The sequence below is a fragment of the Cucurbita maxima genome, unplaced genomic scaffold, assembly GCF_002738345.1.
Source record: "Cucurbita maxima cultivar Rimu unplaced genomic scaffold, Cmax_1.0 Cma_Scf00040, whole genome shotgun sequence".
In the NCBI taxonomy this organism is placed as follows: Eukaryota; Viridiplantae; Streptophyta; class Magnoliopsida; order Cucurbitales; family Cucurbitaceae; genus Cucurbita; species Cucurbita maxima.
In genome coordinates this window covers 714,916-729,885 of record NW_019272056.1, presented here as the reverse complement: position 1 = coordinate 729,885, position 14,970 = coordinate 714,916, and the positions used below count along the sequence as shown (strand labels likewise).

Sequence of the window (14,970 nt, the reverse complement as noted above, 5' to 3'; positions counted from 1 at the left end):
CGATGTGGGAGAAACAAATGAGTTGAGCTTCCAACTCAACTCAATCTTCGGTTGAAAATTGGGTGGTTTGGTTATTCTTTATTATATTTATTCACGATAGGGTTACATTAATAATTAAAATTTTATAGATATAAAATGTCGAACATTCATCTAACGATATGATATCATTAGCATTAATTATAAACATAAAATATTCTTAATATTAATAATAATTTTACAAGTAGAGTTAGATTCGTCAAGTTATGAACGGAGGTAAATTTTCGATTTTTACAAAATTCAACCCGACCTATTTAATAACTTGTGAACGGAATATGAGGTTACCATTATTTAATAAGTTTATAAAATTATTATTAAATTAGTGCCGAATTAGTGAATATTGAACGGATAATAAGAATTACATCGAAAAGCTTATGAATTAATAATAATATTATTATTTTATTATTTTGTGGGTATAATTTTAACCAAAATTTGGTTGCAATGTGAAGAAAGCGAGGGGAAGAGGAATATCTCTCAGTTCTGCGAAATAGTTCAGAGCCAAATGAAGAAGGAAGGGACTGTGAAATTGATCAGCGCTGAGGGTTTCGAGTTCTTGATCCACAAGGATGCTGCTATGGTTTCTCAGACCATTCGATACATGCTTACTTCCCCTGGTTTCCCTCTCTCTGTTGATCAATCCACCTTTTGAGGCTTACGATCTAGTTTTTCATTTCTTGCTCATGTATGGAGAAGAATGAATTAGATGAAATCTTGGAATTGTTGTTTTGTTTTGAAATTTTCATGTTTAGGGCTTTGTTTTACTATTTTAGTTTTTATGGATAGGTAATTTTGCTGAATCGCAACACAGAGAAGTGACTTTTCCTGAGATTAGCACCACCATTCTCGAGAAGATTTGCCAATATTTTTACTGGAATCTTCAGTTCGCCAGGTTTTTGTTTCTTTTTTATGTCAACTTTTCTCTAATTATGACTAGTCTGAGATGAATTGCCTGAATTTCTAGCAAAGTAAGATGCTGATGTTACCTTGCTATTATTTCGGATTTCAGGTTCGGGTAGTTTTTCTTAAACTGGTCCTGTTCCAATAATTACTAATTGAAAGTGTAAATCGTTTACACTGAATCACGTGGGAATGAAACTTTTGATGCTAAGTGTCTGATAAAGATATTAGTTATGGATGTTATTGTAGTTCTTGTTACTATTCTGGTCCATGATCTTGGTCTCTTTACTTTTTTTCGTTTTTTTTTTTTTGGAATTGGTTGTTAACGTAGGGCTGCATCCTCTCCAATTAATTGATAATAGAAACGAAGCGTAGGGCGTCTAGCATTTGGACTATGCAGATTGATCTTGTTGGTCTGAAATTTTAGATTCGTTTCAGGAAAAAAGAAGAGAAGTTTTCTGAGAAACAAGATAGAATGTAGTATGTTTGATCCGGATCAACTTATCATAAAACCATTCATGTTTCTTTTGTTATATATACTTTTGTTGTTTGTGTAAGAGATGTCTTGTAGGCATACCCTTGAGTTATTAGTGTACATAAGAGTTCTTACATGTTAATTGGATTTAGAAGTCAAATGTTTTGCGCCACAATAGGACAGTACATGGATGTAAATTATAATGGAGGAAGGCTTGACAGCTGACGATGACAATCCTCCTAGGCTAAACATTGCTATTATTATTAAAAAAAAATTTATTGAGAAACCTGGCTGTCATTGAGAAAAAAAAAAAAAAAAATACATGACACACGAAAAGGGAGTCGACTACAAGAAGGGACTTCAGTCAATTAGAATGAGTATACTCGTAAACAAAATTGAGTCGGAGTAAGCTCTTCTATTTATTGCGACTTGTCGGAGTGTTTTTAAGGCATGTGGGAAAGTGCATGCTTATGGAGTTTAGGTCAATTTTGTACAATGTTTTGGTCATTTTGTCATTGGTGGACAACAGATGAAATTACACTCTTCATATAAACATATGTGCCTCCCCTCATTTTTCTGGCTATTTTGTGGGGAATTAACTTATTAAAGATTATGTTGTTGTAAATACTTATGCGTATACCTCTGCATTCTCTTTGATTCTTGTTTCGTTCTTTAACTCTGTGTCTCGGACATTGATTTCTTGCTTTTTGCCAGTGGGAAAGAGACCGAGTTCCCGATTGAACCTGAATTGACTCTTGAGTTGATGATGGCTGCCAACTATCTCCATACATGAAATGTGACCTCCGTGCAACCTTCCAGATAGAACCATTTGACATTATAATCAGGTGGCAATTATTGTAGGGATAAATGTTGAGTATTTTTGTACTTAGCTAGCCTCACTGAGATGACTTATAGAATACACTTGGAACATCTATGTTTCCATAACCTTTTGTTTTAAGGAGATATTGGTCTATGGTTCTTCAGAAGGTAAAGTACTTGTGTTGCGGGACTCTAAATTTTGGATGAAAGGATTTTGTGAGATCCTACATCGGCTGGAAAGGGAGGGAAACGAAATATTCCTTATAAGGGTGTGGAAACCTCTCTCTAGCATACGTGTTTTAAAACGGTGAGGCTGACGACGATACATAACCGACCAAAGCGGACAATATCTGCTATCGGTGGGTTTGGGCTGTTATTATAGATTAAATCAACGAAACTTTAGGAGTCGAAGAATCACTGTTGGGCCATTTTGATAGACCCTAGATTCTTCATTGAAGAGAAAATGTAATAAATACCTAGAATGAGTAGAATAGAATCACCTATGGCGTCCATTGTACAATCTTATCAACTTGGATCCCAAAGAGAGGAAGGGGGAAGAGAAGGTGTTGTGCGTGTAGTGAGGATTAATAAAAATCTATACTGATAATATATTCTCGGCATTTATCAAGTACTTTTTTTTTTATTTAGTTGGAAGAAAGTCTTGGTATTTGTATTTTGTTTCAAATATTGCACTAATGTTTTTACACTTTTAGAAATAGTTCGAAAATGTTCATATCGTTAGTATATTATTATCTATATCCTTGAACTTTGTTGCTCGTTTGTTTAATATTCTTAAACTTTTAAAAGTAGTGTCAAGACTTAAAACTTTCATTTCCTTTTTTTTTTTTGATAGCTTCTTAGTTTACAGTAATTGATGAGATCGAAGATTTGGTTTATCATTGTTTACGTCCTTTTTAGTTTATTTGTTGTGGCTAATTCAAAAGGTTCTTGAATGATCGATAATGATATTTTTTTGTCGACTCTTTTTGTACATGGTGATTCATTATTGATGTCAAACTAATGAATATATAAAAATATCCGTCCATTTAAACTTCAAACTTTCAATTCTAGCATCGTATTCTTTTTTCGTCTTTTATAAATTAAGAACGCATTGTGTTCCACTTTAGTTAGCAACTATTTTTTTTCTCTTTTTTTTCACTCGACCTTGACAATTAGCCCAGTCGAAGTAGCCATCGTCTTTCCCCTTTTCTTCTCTATTGGCCGTGGCACTCGTTGCTCTTTTTAGTTTCTCTTGTCTCTCACGCGTCCGTCGTTCTTCTTTTGATGCTCGTCTAAGTCGATGAGTCTCCATCGAAGTTATTACTGGTAATTTTATTAGTTCACTCATAGGGAGAGAGAGGTTGGGTTGTTGTTCTCATGACTTGGGGTTTGAGAGGAATTGATATACCAACCCAGTCCAAGTGATACATCTTAGTGGTATAAATTGTTTAAAAAAATAATAATAAATAAATAAATAAAAGCCTCCTTCCCACACTACGCTTTCTTTTCTTTTCCCTCCCATTGCCGCCGCCACCGTCTCTGTACCGGTTTTGTTTTCCACTTTTCCTCCTCCTCCATATCTCCCTCTCCTCTGCAACCCACGCCGGCGAACTCTCTCTGCTTACAGTCACACGCCGGCACATCTCCATCGGCAACGCCCGTTTCTTCCTTCTCTCCCTATCTCCCTCTCTGCTTCAACGGCGCCGGCACGTATGACTTCCCAGCCTTCATCTACTCGTCTCTGACTGCCCACCAAATTGCTCTGCTCGTCGTTAAGGTGCACACTCTGTCTTCCTCTAACCACTCCCTCTCTCAGTCGGTTCTTACCGAGTTCGCAGGGATTAATTTTTTTTTTCTTTGTTCATTTTCTTTCTTCAATTCAACCAATTCGTATATAGGGTAAAATTGGAATGAGGTCAACAAATTTATCTAAAATCCTGCGAAATTTAATCTCCCTTTGTTCTCAGTTCTGATGCCTCTCACGAATGATCTAACCCTCTCTGCCCCCCCTCCAGTGAAATCGAGCGGCATAATACGATGGCAATGCGGTGGTTTTCCAAGTCGAAGTTACCCATTTGCTATTCGGTATTCCTACGAGGTCTAACGAGGAGACCCATTAGAGATATCCCATTACCAGTAAAATCGACGATTGCTGGATTTCTGCCGGATTCCAGCCGACTCTTAAGCGGATTCCGGCTATATCACGACGGGAGGCCGCGGGGACCCCTTTGGAGAAGCCGGAAAGCAATTGGGAAAGAAGCGCTTTTCGTTATTCAGGGATTGAAGAGATTCAAGGAAGATGAAGAGAAGCTCCAGAAGTTCATGAAGTGTCATGTTTTGCGGCTCTTGAAATTGGATATGATTGCTGTGCTTGGTGAACTTGAGCGGCAGGAAGAGGTTGCATTAGCCGTCAAGGTCTCTTTTCCCTTCCTTTTCTTCAATATGTTCCGTCATTTTTTGGGTTTTTAACTTTACTTCATGAGGTGCCATGGAAATAGATAACGAGCTTCTGCAAAATATACTTAATATTCATGTCTTACTCTTGTTTGTTGTCACTATTACTTTTCAATAACCTTGTTGGTTAATGCTTTGAATTTTTGCTTCTTAATTGTTATGTTCATCTCTGATCTGCACCTTTTGATTGCTCATCAGGGTCTTCTTCATATATATATTTATGATTTAAGATCGTATATGAACCCTTTTCCAATCTAGTTGCTTGTGGAAAATATGTTGTGAAATCTCACCCGGTTGGGGAGGAGAATGAAGCATTCTTTATAAGGGTGTGGAAACCTCTCCTTAGCAGAAACCTTGAGGAGAAGCCCGAAAGGGAAAGCCCAAAGAGGACAATATCTGCTAGCAGTGATGTTGGGTTGGGTTGTTATAAATAATATCAAAGTTGGACATCGGGCAATGTGCCAACAAGGAGGCTGGGACCTAAAGGGGGTGGACATGAGGCGGTGTGCTAGCTAGGACGTTGGGCCCCGAATGGGGGTGGATTGGGAGCTTCACATCGATTGGAGAAGGGAACGAGTGCCAGCGAGGACGCTGGGCCTCGAAGGGTGGTGGATTGTGAGATCCCACATCGGTTGGGGAGAACGAAACATTCTTTATAAGGATGTGGAAACCTCTCCCTAGCTAACGCGTTTTAAAAACCTTGAGGGAAGCTCGAAAGAGAAAGCCCAAAGAGGATAATATCTGCTAGCAGTCGGTTTGGCTATTACATATTTGCTGTTAGATTCTCTTACTTCAACTTGATATTGATCAATTTTACTTCATTATTTCGGGGAATCTGACCTGACCTGCTGCACTTTTCTATTGTCATTATGTTTGCTCGCCTTGAATGCTTGTCGAACTTTCAGGTATTTCGGTTGATTCAAAAGCAAGAATGGTTCAAGCCCGATGTTTTTATCTACAAAGACTTGATTGTTGCATTAGCTAGAAGTAAAAAGATGGATGATGCAATGGAATTATGGGAAAGCATGAGAAAGGAGAATTTATTCCCTGATTCTCAAACGTATACCGAAGTCATCAGAGGTTTCTTGAAATATGGATCTCCTTCTGATGCAATGAACATATATGAGGATATGAAGAAGTCTCCTGATCCACCAGATGAGTTGCCATTTAGAATTTTGTTGAAAGGACTTTTGCCACACCCCCTTTTGAGAAACAGAGTGAAGCAAGATTTTGAGGAGCTCTTTCCTGACCAGCACGTGTACGATCCCCCAGAAGAGATATTCGGCCTACGCTGAGGTATGTTCTATTAACGTTGCGTTTTTGCTTGTATTATCTGACGGTTGGTAGCACTTAGTAGGCATTCGTAGTCGGCCATTGATGTCATGAAAAAATGACCAAAACATGTCTTCGAATTAGCGGTCAAGAAGTGTAGGATGAATAGTTGGTGAGATATTCGTACGAGTCATGTGGATAATAGTTGAGTTCGAGCCAAGAAATCTATTCGTTGTATGGTTCGCTTAGATCCGTGGGGAAGGGGATCAAGTGAGTCATGTCATCCTCGTAAACAGGAAAATTCATAGACCATTCCCGTCGTCGTTGTCTCCGCTCTGTAGAAGCTACAAATAGTAAGATTTAGGGGTCACGAACCAACGATCAAATCCTGTTCGATAAGTGAAATGCATTGGTTGTCCACACTTTTGTGGGGTCGGTAGGTTCGTTATGAAGAGTACACCATTGTTATTACAAAGCCTTTGAAAGACCTTTAGCCCTTTAACATCAGATGCTTGTTCATGTCAGTTCATTGCTGCTAACTAGTTTAGCCCTTTCTCTTGCGTCGTTACGACTTCATTCTAATCTGATTACATCGTATTACACATCATTTCAGTGAATTAATAGGACGTTTTGTCGGAGAACATTACTCTGGTTTTGTGATGTTTCCTGCTGCTGGAGCTGAAAGCAAAACAAAGCGCGACGATACGAAACTGCAACGAGATGGATATGTTTTCGATGGTGTTTCTGGGGACAGGCGTCTTGGGATTCGAAGGAGAAGGTAAAGAAGATGAAGAAAATACCATATAGCTTGAATCAAATGCAGGTGTTTGTTTCCTAGTAAGAGAGTCTGCAGTTTGTTGAGGGATCATTGTCCAGAATTTGTCTATTTACTGAGGACCCTGAATGCAACATGGAGTTACAAATGTATAACTTTTAAAGCCTTAATTTCAGTACTTATAAGGTTTATTAAATTTTATATTTAGTCACCATGGTAAAAGATTGATGCATTATGTTTTCAAATAAAATATAATTTTTTTGTGAATATAATGGAAATTGAAAGCGTTTATATTTTCTATCAAAATATTATCGAAAAATTAAAGTGTTCCAGTATCCAAAAATATTACTTGGAGTCCTGGAACAAAGTACACTTTAGTCATTTTTTACTATACTTTTTGTTCGATATTTAAAGATCTTATTGACATGGCTAAGTTTAGGGTATGGTTAAAGTCCTTGACCTCATAGATAAATAGATATTTCATATACTACATAACTCATCTATGAACTTAAGGGAATATACTATGAGGCTCGAGCATACGTCGCTTGACCGTGACCGTAGGCGATGCAAGAACGAATTGACTTAACTCACTTATCGTTGGAAAGTGAGTGTCGCACAATCGCAAGTTCGCTGTCATAAAAAAAAAAATGTGATTGTGACAAATAGTATTACAGTATTCTCATTCTTCCTCATCCTTTCTCTCCAAATTTAAATATAAAATAATAATAATAAAAAAAAATAAATAACTAAAAAAATAAATAACTCAATTCTACTGACTAACCGCCCAATCCAGGGTTGTACTGGAACTTTATTCGACTCAAACATATATTCAAATGTTCGCTTGTGACAAATGGTATCATTTCATCATAACTATACATATTCTGATTCTTTCCTATCCTTTCTCTTCAAATTTAAATATAAAATAATAATAATAAAAAATAAATAACTCAAACATATATTCAAATAAAACAAGTTTAATAAATCCAAAATTTATAGTTACAGGAAATAAAGATTTATATTTATTATTATGTATTTTTTGGAACAAAGAGTCACTCAATAAATATCTTAAAATATTTTCCAATTAAAATAAAAAATATTTATTATTTTGGATTTGCTTATCGGTGGGGATTGAAGATGCTAGTCCCATCCCCACTTGGTTACTATCTCATATTCTTATTCTCCTCCATCCTCTACTTAAAATTAAAATATAAATTTATTAATATTCTTAAATTTATTTCAACATTGTTATGAAAAAAGATTAATAATAAAAATATATAACCTAACTAATTTTAAATAAAAGCATATTATTTAACACAACAATTATAATAACTCCGCTAAAGATATGGTTTGTTTTGGATCATGTTTAAAATCTGTTTACAAGAAAAGATTTTGACACTATTAGAATGTTTTATTTCTCTCTACAACTGATGTTTGATTTCACAATTCACTCTTTTGACTGACAACGTTATATGTGGCATACTGACTTGTGTCTATGTTGTATTATTTGTAACAATTTAAATTCATTACAAGTAGATATTGTCTGTTTTGACTTATTTGTAATTATGAATGGATGGGAGGTTTACATTTTGGATATAACACTTGATTTGATGGAATTGACATCTCAGATTACAAGGATGAGTCCTTCCTTCCAGTTATTTTGATTTAATTCTCTCCCAGTTTCACTCCCCATCACAATCATCGATCGCGAAATTTTCACGAACAGGGAGTTGAAATTGAACGATTCCTTCTCATTTCCATGATTTCTCAGAAGAAAATGCCGAGCCTCTCCAGGTAAGACCACGCTTGATTGATCGATCAATGGCTGATATTAATGGACTAGACCTTTTCAATTCTCCTATTTCTTGTTTGTAACGTTTCTTAAAGATAATATTTCGCATCGATTGCACGAGAGTGGTTATCGAGTGGCTTCACGTCTCTCTCAAATATGATTGATGACTATTTTTTTTTAATATTCGACATTGGAATCTTTCCCCAATGTAATCATGGAGAAACGACCAAACAAATCCCCACAACCCCATTTTCCCCTAAAGAAATTGTTTAGGGCTTCAAGTTGTGCAACTCCTCTGGCTTTCAGTTTTTTTCACCCTTATCCAAATTCGTACTGTTTTAGATTTTGATATTGTTTTTTTAGGGAGGTTTTATCATATCTTCAATGATGGATTGGTTTGTTTTTATGATGGGCATTTGAACGAATCTTCCTTTCCTTGATTTTTCTAGTTTCTGGAATGGAATTTGTCAGAATTCATGGAATCATTTGGCTGCCTGAGTTAGATAGATAGACTGGATTGTTGATGGCATTGGAATCAATTGGGATAATGAAAATTTGAGAGTTAAAAACAGTCGATTTCTTCTGTTATGGCATTATCTTAGAGATGAACCTTATCTTGTCACCTGTGATATACATGTGGGATCGAAACCCATTTGAGTTTTTTCTTTCTTTTTCACTTTCATTGTCTCTCACAAGTCATTTCAACTTGGACTTAAAGAAAAGCACTCTCAGGGATTGCCATTGGCTGTGTGGGGAAGAAGAGAACCTGGGTCAGATAATATAATGAACATAATTGTGCTTGTGAGTTTGCATTATCCATTAAAGAACACGTGGCACAACAAGATATGTCCAATTGGGATCACATGTGGACCCACCTGGCACTTATCCTCCTCCGTTCTCACAGGAAAGCATGGATGATATTATTATTTTGTATGCAGAGACCAGAAAGTGAATGAGGAAATTTCCAAAAGAAAAATTCCCAAAAGAAAAATTCCCAAATAAGATCTTTGTTAAACTAATTGGAAAGAGGCGGCTTCTCTCTTTCTTTTCTTTTATCTATTCTATTCTTCTTTTCCCCAAGGATGATGGCACATGGGTGACAAAGCAGCAGCCATCGCCTTCTTCTTATAAATAGTGAGTTGAGGAGTCAATTTAGACATATCTCATTCTTAGCAGCTTAGCTCATTAGTAGAGATCCTTACAAGCATAGTTTCTTGCTTTCATTTCTTACTCTGCTGATTTCTTTCAATAGGGTGTGGTGGAAAAGGAGAGTAATTTTGTTAGGTAAGAAGGAAAGATTGAGAGAAAATGGAGGGAAAGTCTAAAGGGTATCAAGCCTCCTCTTTCGTTGCTGATCTTTTCGATGTCAAGGAGCCGCCATCAACTTCTTCATCAGAAGTCTTTGCAGCAATCTTTCCTTCTCCACAGAAGGTAATGCTCCTCTCTACGTAGAACTTTCTTTCTCCTTTCCAAATTGGTTTAGATTTTGCTGCATAATGTTAAGAGGAGGCTTTTTGAAACTCATGTGGCATTTTATAAAGTTCGTTGCTCAAGGGGTCCCCCTATTATTTGCCTATTAGCAATGATATATTTTTGTCCTGAATTCCCTACTTCGACTGGTATTGCAAGTTTTGTTGCAGGAATCTCATGTAAAGTTTTAATTGCAAACCTTCAAAGTTATTCCATTTTAATTCTTACGTTTAGATCTTTAAACTTTTTATAAATCTTCATCAATTGTTTTAGTTATATTTAGCGGAAATCTCTGGCAGTCTGTCTCCATTTTTGGTATCAAACTCAAGATACGTGACACGGAATTTGAGTCCGCATTTTTACTCAAATATAATATGAAAATATATTGGTCTTTCTTCAGTTTTGGACAATGATTCTTGGCCACTTCCATCTAAGAGAATCCCATCCTCAGTTTTTACTGATATCAATGGTGTATGCGCTTGAATAAGCATGTCCTTATATAAATAAATAGTCTTTAAAAAGATGCCTCTTTTTTTCTTGTTTTCTTATTATTGTTTTGAAGAACGGAAAGATTAACTAATTGAGCTTACAACCACAACCGCCATAGGCCAGGGAGAAAGACAACCAAAGAATGGCTGGGGCCATAAAATGGCATAGGATTAAAATGAACTTTTATTTAAAGGTCAAAAATAAAATAGGACGTTCAAACTAAAGGAGTGCTCATGACGACTAGAATAAGATTATTCCTCCTGTGAGTCATTGTCAAATCATCACGTTTATTAACTATTATTTTCTAATTTTCAGGGGGGAGGCAGGAATTCTTCTAGCTCTGGCGATTGGCTAAAACAGGCCAATGGAAATCAACCATCCCACGCCAGACAAGGAAATTCAGGTGTGTGAATTGAAGTATCAATCCCGTTAAAATTAAAGGACAAAAGGGTATGATATGCAAATTCACAAACCACAGGGATGGATTGTTTGAAACCTTTTTAAGAATATATGAGTATATCATTTACAGAAGATAAGGGTATTATTTGTAACTATTTTTAAGAATATAATCCTCAATTTTAGCCGTTCTCAAGAAAAAAGAAATTAAGTTATGCCTAACAAAAACAAGATCTGATAATTTCAAGGAGGGAGCTTGGAGCCTTGCCATCTGAGTTCATCTCTATACTATGGAGGACAAGATGGTTACTCCCAGGCCCCATCAGCTGGACCATCCCCATCCCCAGCCCCCACTGTGAGTATACTTTGTTGATCAATTTGGATCAATGTCAAAGATGTGTGCTCTCTGCTGTAACTTTTACGACTTTATCAGAACGAACAAAAACTGATTGTTCTTCTCATGTTGTTGCGAATTCGTTGATGACCCAGTTGAAGAAAAGTGGGGGAGAAGATGATCCAAATGGAAACAACTTCCAACCTGCTTCTAGGGGAAATTGGTGGCAAGGTACAGATAAAGTAATGGACGAAGTTGTTGGAATCTGTTGACTCATCTGTTTTAGTCTCTGATTTCAAATACTTTTGTAGGTTCTCTTTATTATTAGGACGACTGCCTTGCCTTGGTGGCGCATGAATTCCCACCTATTTTCCAAGGTATGATGTCATTTTGTCTGCATAAATGTATATTTCGAGGCCTTTTTGTTCGTTACGATAAGTTAAGAGTGAATTTGTGAGGCTTATTCGATGTTGCTGCGTCTACTTACATTCGTGGTCGAAGTTTCCTTGGAATATTAGAATCCACAGTCAGTGACATTAGTTGTGTGAAAGGGAAATTTCAAACTGAGATTGATTTGACTAAGAATATGGTCGAACAAGAGACTTTTCTTTCTCAGTCAGAAGTTGATTCACAATCACTTTCTTTATATTTAGTAATGATCCTTGTGCTAGAACCATAGAGAATCCTATTGGAACCAACGTTTAACTTCCATCGTCCATGTCTTTTCACACACCTGATACCAAGAAGCTTAGAAGCTGCTTCCTTGTGAACCCACTAATAATATACCATACAAATAGGAAATTTCAAACATTTAGTCAAATCATCATTTAATCCGTTTTTTTATTTGTTTGTTTAAATATTATTTTAGACCCTATATTTTTTTGCGTTTTGTTCATTTTGGTCCTTAAATTTTCAAAATGTTCGAATATTATGTGGGTCCCCAGTATTCTCACATTTGGTTTATTTGAGTTACGCCTCTTCTTCTAGATGAGAAGCTAAGTTTTCCTTAGTACGTGAAAAATCACAAACATCGAACGTTACAAAATTCCTCGATGATTTGTGTTAAGAAACTGGGGGTATAACAACATTTTTGTCAATTCAAGTATAACACAATACATTAGGCCTTAATTACTATTCTAAAGGTTGATGATTCGGTTCTCGACTCCCGGAATCATTGAATTCAAAAAAGTAAAAGTTGTTTATTTTCTCCCTGTCGTAGAGAAGCATGGAATTTTGCTAGTTTCTCCCTCTCCCCCAACCGTTTATCTTGCCTTCTTTCCAACCAGATATTCTTTAGGGTTTGATTTATAATAGCAGTGGCCAATAGAATCTTTGCTTTCCACTTTCAAGGATGGCTGCAAAGCATTTGAACCATTCTTCCATTCTAAGGGAAGTGGAAAGTCCCTGAAATAATCCAACGTTTATATGACAGAGAGACCAAATCTTCATGCTATTAGGAAAAAAGAATAAAAAAAAAGATCCATATCTTTGTTTCTACCATTATAACATATTTCAGGGAGAAAAAAGAAAAAGGAAGATTTTTTATATTTCCTGTTTTTCATTCTTAAGAACATTACCAAAAAAGCACATCATTTCTTAGAACTTGTAAAATTAAGAATTCTCAGATGCTTTGCTTCTTAAGAATTCATTTTAAGTAAAACTTCATCTCTCATGATTTGACCGGTTTACAGTTTGGTTGATCCGTTTCGTTTCATTCTTTTAGCTGCTTTGATCGGCAAAATTACTATGGTTATTGATGCTAGTTAAAATTCTCGACTTATGTGACGGAGTTCAGCTGTGTGGGTTGAGAGAGGATAATTTGTATTGAATGCCAATTTCGCGTTTGGTCGGTTTTACTTGGTTCCCTATCATTTCTTAGATCTATTAAATGTATAACAGATTAGAAAAAAGCTTAGATGGCATGATGATTTTGAGTTGTTTGCTTCTTAAGAATTCATTTTAAGTAAACTTCCATGGTGGTTTGACCTATTCATCAGTTTGGTCTATCTATCTGTTCATTCTTTTAGCTGCTTTAATCGATACAATTGTCATGGTTAGCGATGCTAGTTAAAATTCTCTAGTTATGCGATGGAGTTGAGCTGTGTGGGTTGTGGGAGGGGATAATTTGTATCGAATCCCAACTTCGGGTTTGGTCGGGTTTACTTGGTTCCCCTGTCACATACATTTTTTTTTTTTTGGTGCAGGAATTCATAACGAAGCTGCGCGGTGGAGATTTGAAGTTGGATTTACGTTACATTGTGTATACCATTTCAAATTAATTTCTTGTTTGTTTTTTCTTTTACTTTGAAAAATGGTGTGAAGTTTTCTGTATTTTCTTTCCTTTAATTCCTCTTTTATTAAAACTGTGCCTTCATTTTCAGTTCAATAATTATATTATAAGACGAGAGATAGATTAAAGACTTTTAGTGTTATTCATCATCGTAATTTAAAATTACGTAAACTTTTAGAATGATAATTAGTTATACACGAACGAACGCCCTACAAAAACTGAAACTACCAACGGTTACTCTAATTTTACAATATATATACATATATTCTTAAAATCACAGCAAAATAATTAACTCAATATTGATATAAATCTTAAGAAAAATTGAGAGAGAGGGAAAATGCTAGCGCGTGAAGGCGTGAAGAACAAGAACGATGTAAATGAAAAGCGCCATAGGAACCAAACTCACCAACGGCACGACGGCCGCCACCGTTTCCCACCGTCGGCAACCGAAAATCCCTAACTTTATCTGTACCAAATTCAGCAGCGCCGCCACCAAAAACCCACATCCGAGCACCGACCCGACTGCCGACGCCACCATCCCCACGCGTAACGCCGGCGCGTGGACTGCACCATGACCTCCATCTTCGCTGCCAATGATTCTAATAGCCTGCTTTAGCGCCGAGGCGACTAGGCTGGAGAAGAGGAAGCAGCTGAAGGAGTACACATGGCAGGCGATGAGGCTCTGAGCGGCAGCGGCGGCTGGGGCGCAGGGGCCGTCATCATCGTCGGGAAGGAGGTTGACGGTGGGGTCAGCGGTGGGGTACCAGGTGATGCCGAGGAAGACGGCGAAGGTGAAGAGGGAGTTGACGTTGACGATGCCGTCGAGGGCCATGACATGGATTCTGGTCGAGGAGGATCGCCGCCGTGGAACGACGGACATGGCAGTGGACGGCGACGAAGATGAAGGTGCTAAATCAAGACAATAAAATAAAAGAATTCAAAATTTTGATTTGATTTGATTTGGTGGCGGAGTTTGTGTTTCTTGGAAGCAATTAAAGAAGTGGCGTCCAAGTTAGAAACATGTCGGAATCGGAACACTGTTGTTCTTGTTTTTAAATATTCTCACTCAAACTTATTTTTAAATTTTATAAACGTCCAAATAAGAAATACTTAAAAACAATTGAAAATTAATCTATATCGATAAGATACATCTTTCTTTTCGGTGATTCGATCATAAGAATTCTATGGTTAAACGTGCTTTACTTTGAGCAATTCTATATTGGTAATCTACTAGAAATCTTCTTGAAATGCATGTGAGTGAAAACAAAGCATGTTGTAAGGACTCGTGTTGGTTTGTGAGGATAGTCTTCACTCTAAAAAAGCGAATAATAAGTAATGTGACCATGTCGCAAGGGAATGTTAGAGTCATCAGGTGCCAAATTTGGATTTTGAATTTTGGACATGGGTCGTTACCGGCGTCATAAGCCCTAACCCATTGGTCAGTTTCACAGTCTATAGCATCTCTAAGCTCATC

The 14,970-nt window shown here is 36.7% G+C and overlaps 4 protein-coding genes across 6 annotated transcripts; 3 read left to right on the top strand and 1 right to left on the bottom strand.

Annotated features, from left to right (window-relative positions):
- Positions 1 to 460: 460 nt before the first annotated feature.
- On the top strand, positions 461 to 2,400 carry LOC111469518 (elongin-C-like). Its single transcript, XM_023114816.1, has 3 exons — positions 461 to 650; positions 820 to 925; positions 2,123 to 2,400. The coding sequence occupies exons 1-3, from the start codon at positions 539 to 541 to the stop codon at positions 2,199 to 2,201; spliced, it is 297 nt and encodes a 98-aa protein (XP_022970584.1). The 5' UTR covers positions 461 to 538; the 3' UTR covers positions 2,202 to 2,400.
- Positions 2,401 to 3,681: 1,281 nt separating this feature from the next.
- LOC111469502 (protein THYLAKOID ASSEMBLY 8-like, chloroplastic) lies at positions 3,682 to 6,876 on the top strand. 3 transcript variants are annotated; one of them, XM_023114794.1, is made up of 5 exons: positions 3,682 to 3,961; positions 3,993 to 4,004; positions 4,195 to 4,642; positions 5,587 to 5,977; positions 6,567 to 6,876. In XM_023114794.1, the coding sequence occupies exons 3-4, from the start codon at positions 4,265 to 4,267 to the stop codon at positions 5,974 to 5,976; spliced, it is 768 nt and encodes a 255-aa protein (XP_022970562.1). In that variant the 5' UTR covers positions 3,682 to 3,961; positions 3,993 to 4,004; positions 4,195 to 4,264; the 3' UTR covers position 5,977; positions 6,567 to 6,876. The 3 variants fall into 3 exon arrangements, with proteins under 3 accessions (XP_022970562.1, XP_022970564.1, XP_022970563.1); XM_023114796.1 differs by having other exon boundaries at positions 3,689 to 4,004; positions 4,243 to 4,642; XM_023114795.1 differs by having other exon boundaries at positions 3,689 to 4,004.
- A 2,596-nt stretch (positions 6,877 to 9,472) lies between these two features.
- Positions 9,473 to 13,586, top strand: LOC111469517. The gene is made up of 7 exons (XM_023114815.1): positions 9,473 to 9,651; positions 9,770 to 9,948; positions 10,792 to 10,879; positions 11,121 to 11,227; positions 11,362 to 11,437; positions 11,518 to 11,583; positions 13,411 to 13,586. Exons 2-6 carry the CDS (start codon positions 9,826 to 9,828, stop codon positions 11,532 to 11,534), a joined length of 411 nt encoding a protein of 136 aa, XP_022970583.1. The 5' UTR covers positions 9,473 to 9,651; positions 9,770 to 9,825; the 3' UTR covers positions 11,535 to 11,583; positions 13,411 to 13,586.
- A 184-nt stretch (positions 13,587 to 13,770) lies between these two features.
- On the bottom strand, positions 13,771 to 14,443 carry LOC111469508. The gene has a single exon (XM_023114805.1). It carries the CDS (start codon positions 14,374 to 14,376, stop codon positions 13,837 to 13,839), a length of 540 nt encoding a protein of 179 aa, XP_022970573.1. The 5' UTR covers positions 14,377 to 14,443; the 3' UTR covers positions 13,771 to 13,836.
- Between the last annotated feature and the right edge of the window lie 527 nt (positions 14,444 to 14,970).

What these genes read in the sequence shown, in the direction of transcription:
- LOC111469518 (XM_023114816.1), top strand. Translation starts at nt 539, where the DNA reads ATGAAGAAGGAAGGGACTGTGAAATTGATCAGCGCTGAGGGTTTCGAG. An exon ending in ATACATGCTTACTTCCCCTG is followed by an intron (nt 651 to 819) that starts GTTTCCCTCTCT and finishes TTTTATGGATAG; the next exon opens with GTAATTTTGCTGAATCGCAA. An exon ending in TGGAATCTTCAGTTCGCCAG is followed by an intron (nt 926 to 2,122) that starts GTTTTTGTTTCT and finishes GCTTTTTGCCAG; the next exon opens with TGGGAAAGAGACCGAGTTCC.
- LOC111469502 (XM_023114794.1), top strand. Translation starts at nt 4,265, where the DNA reads ATGGCAATGCGGTGGTTTTCCAAGTCGAAGTTACCCATTTGCTATTCG. An exon ending in AGGTTGCATTAGCCGTCAAG is followed by an intron (nt 4,643 to 5,586) that starts GTCTCTTTTCCC and finishes TCGAACTTTCAG; the next exon opens with GTATTTCGGTTGATTCAAAA.
- LOC111469517 (XM_023114815.1), top strand. Translation starts at nt 9,826, where the DNA reads ATGGAGGGAAAGTCTAAAGGGTATCAAGCCTCCTCTTTCGTTGCTGAT. An exon ending in CGCCAGACAAGGAAATTCAG is followed by an intron (nt 10,880 to 11,120) that starts GTGTGTGAATTG and finishes GATAATTTCAAG; the next exon opens with GAGGGAGCTTGGAGCCTTGC. An exon ending in CCCCATCCCCAGCCCCCACT is followed by an intron (nt 11,228 to 11,361) that starts GTGAGTATACTT and finishes TTGATGACCCAG; the next exon opens with TTGAAGAAAAGTGGGGGAGA.
- LOC111469508 (XM_023114805.1), bottom strand. Translation starts at nt 14,376, where the DNA reads ATGTCCGTCGTTCCACGGCGGCGATCCTCCTCGACCAGAATCCATGTC.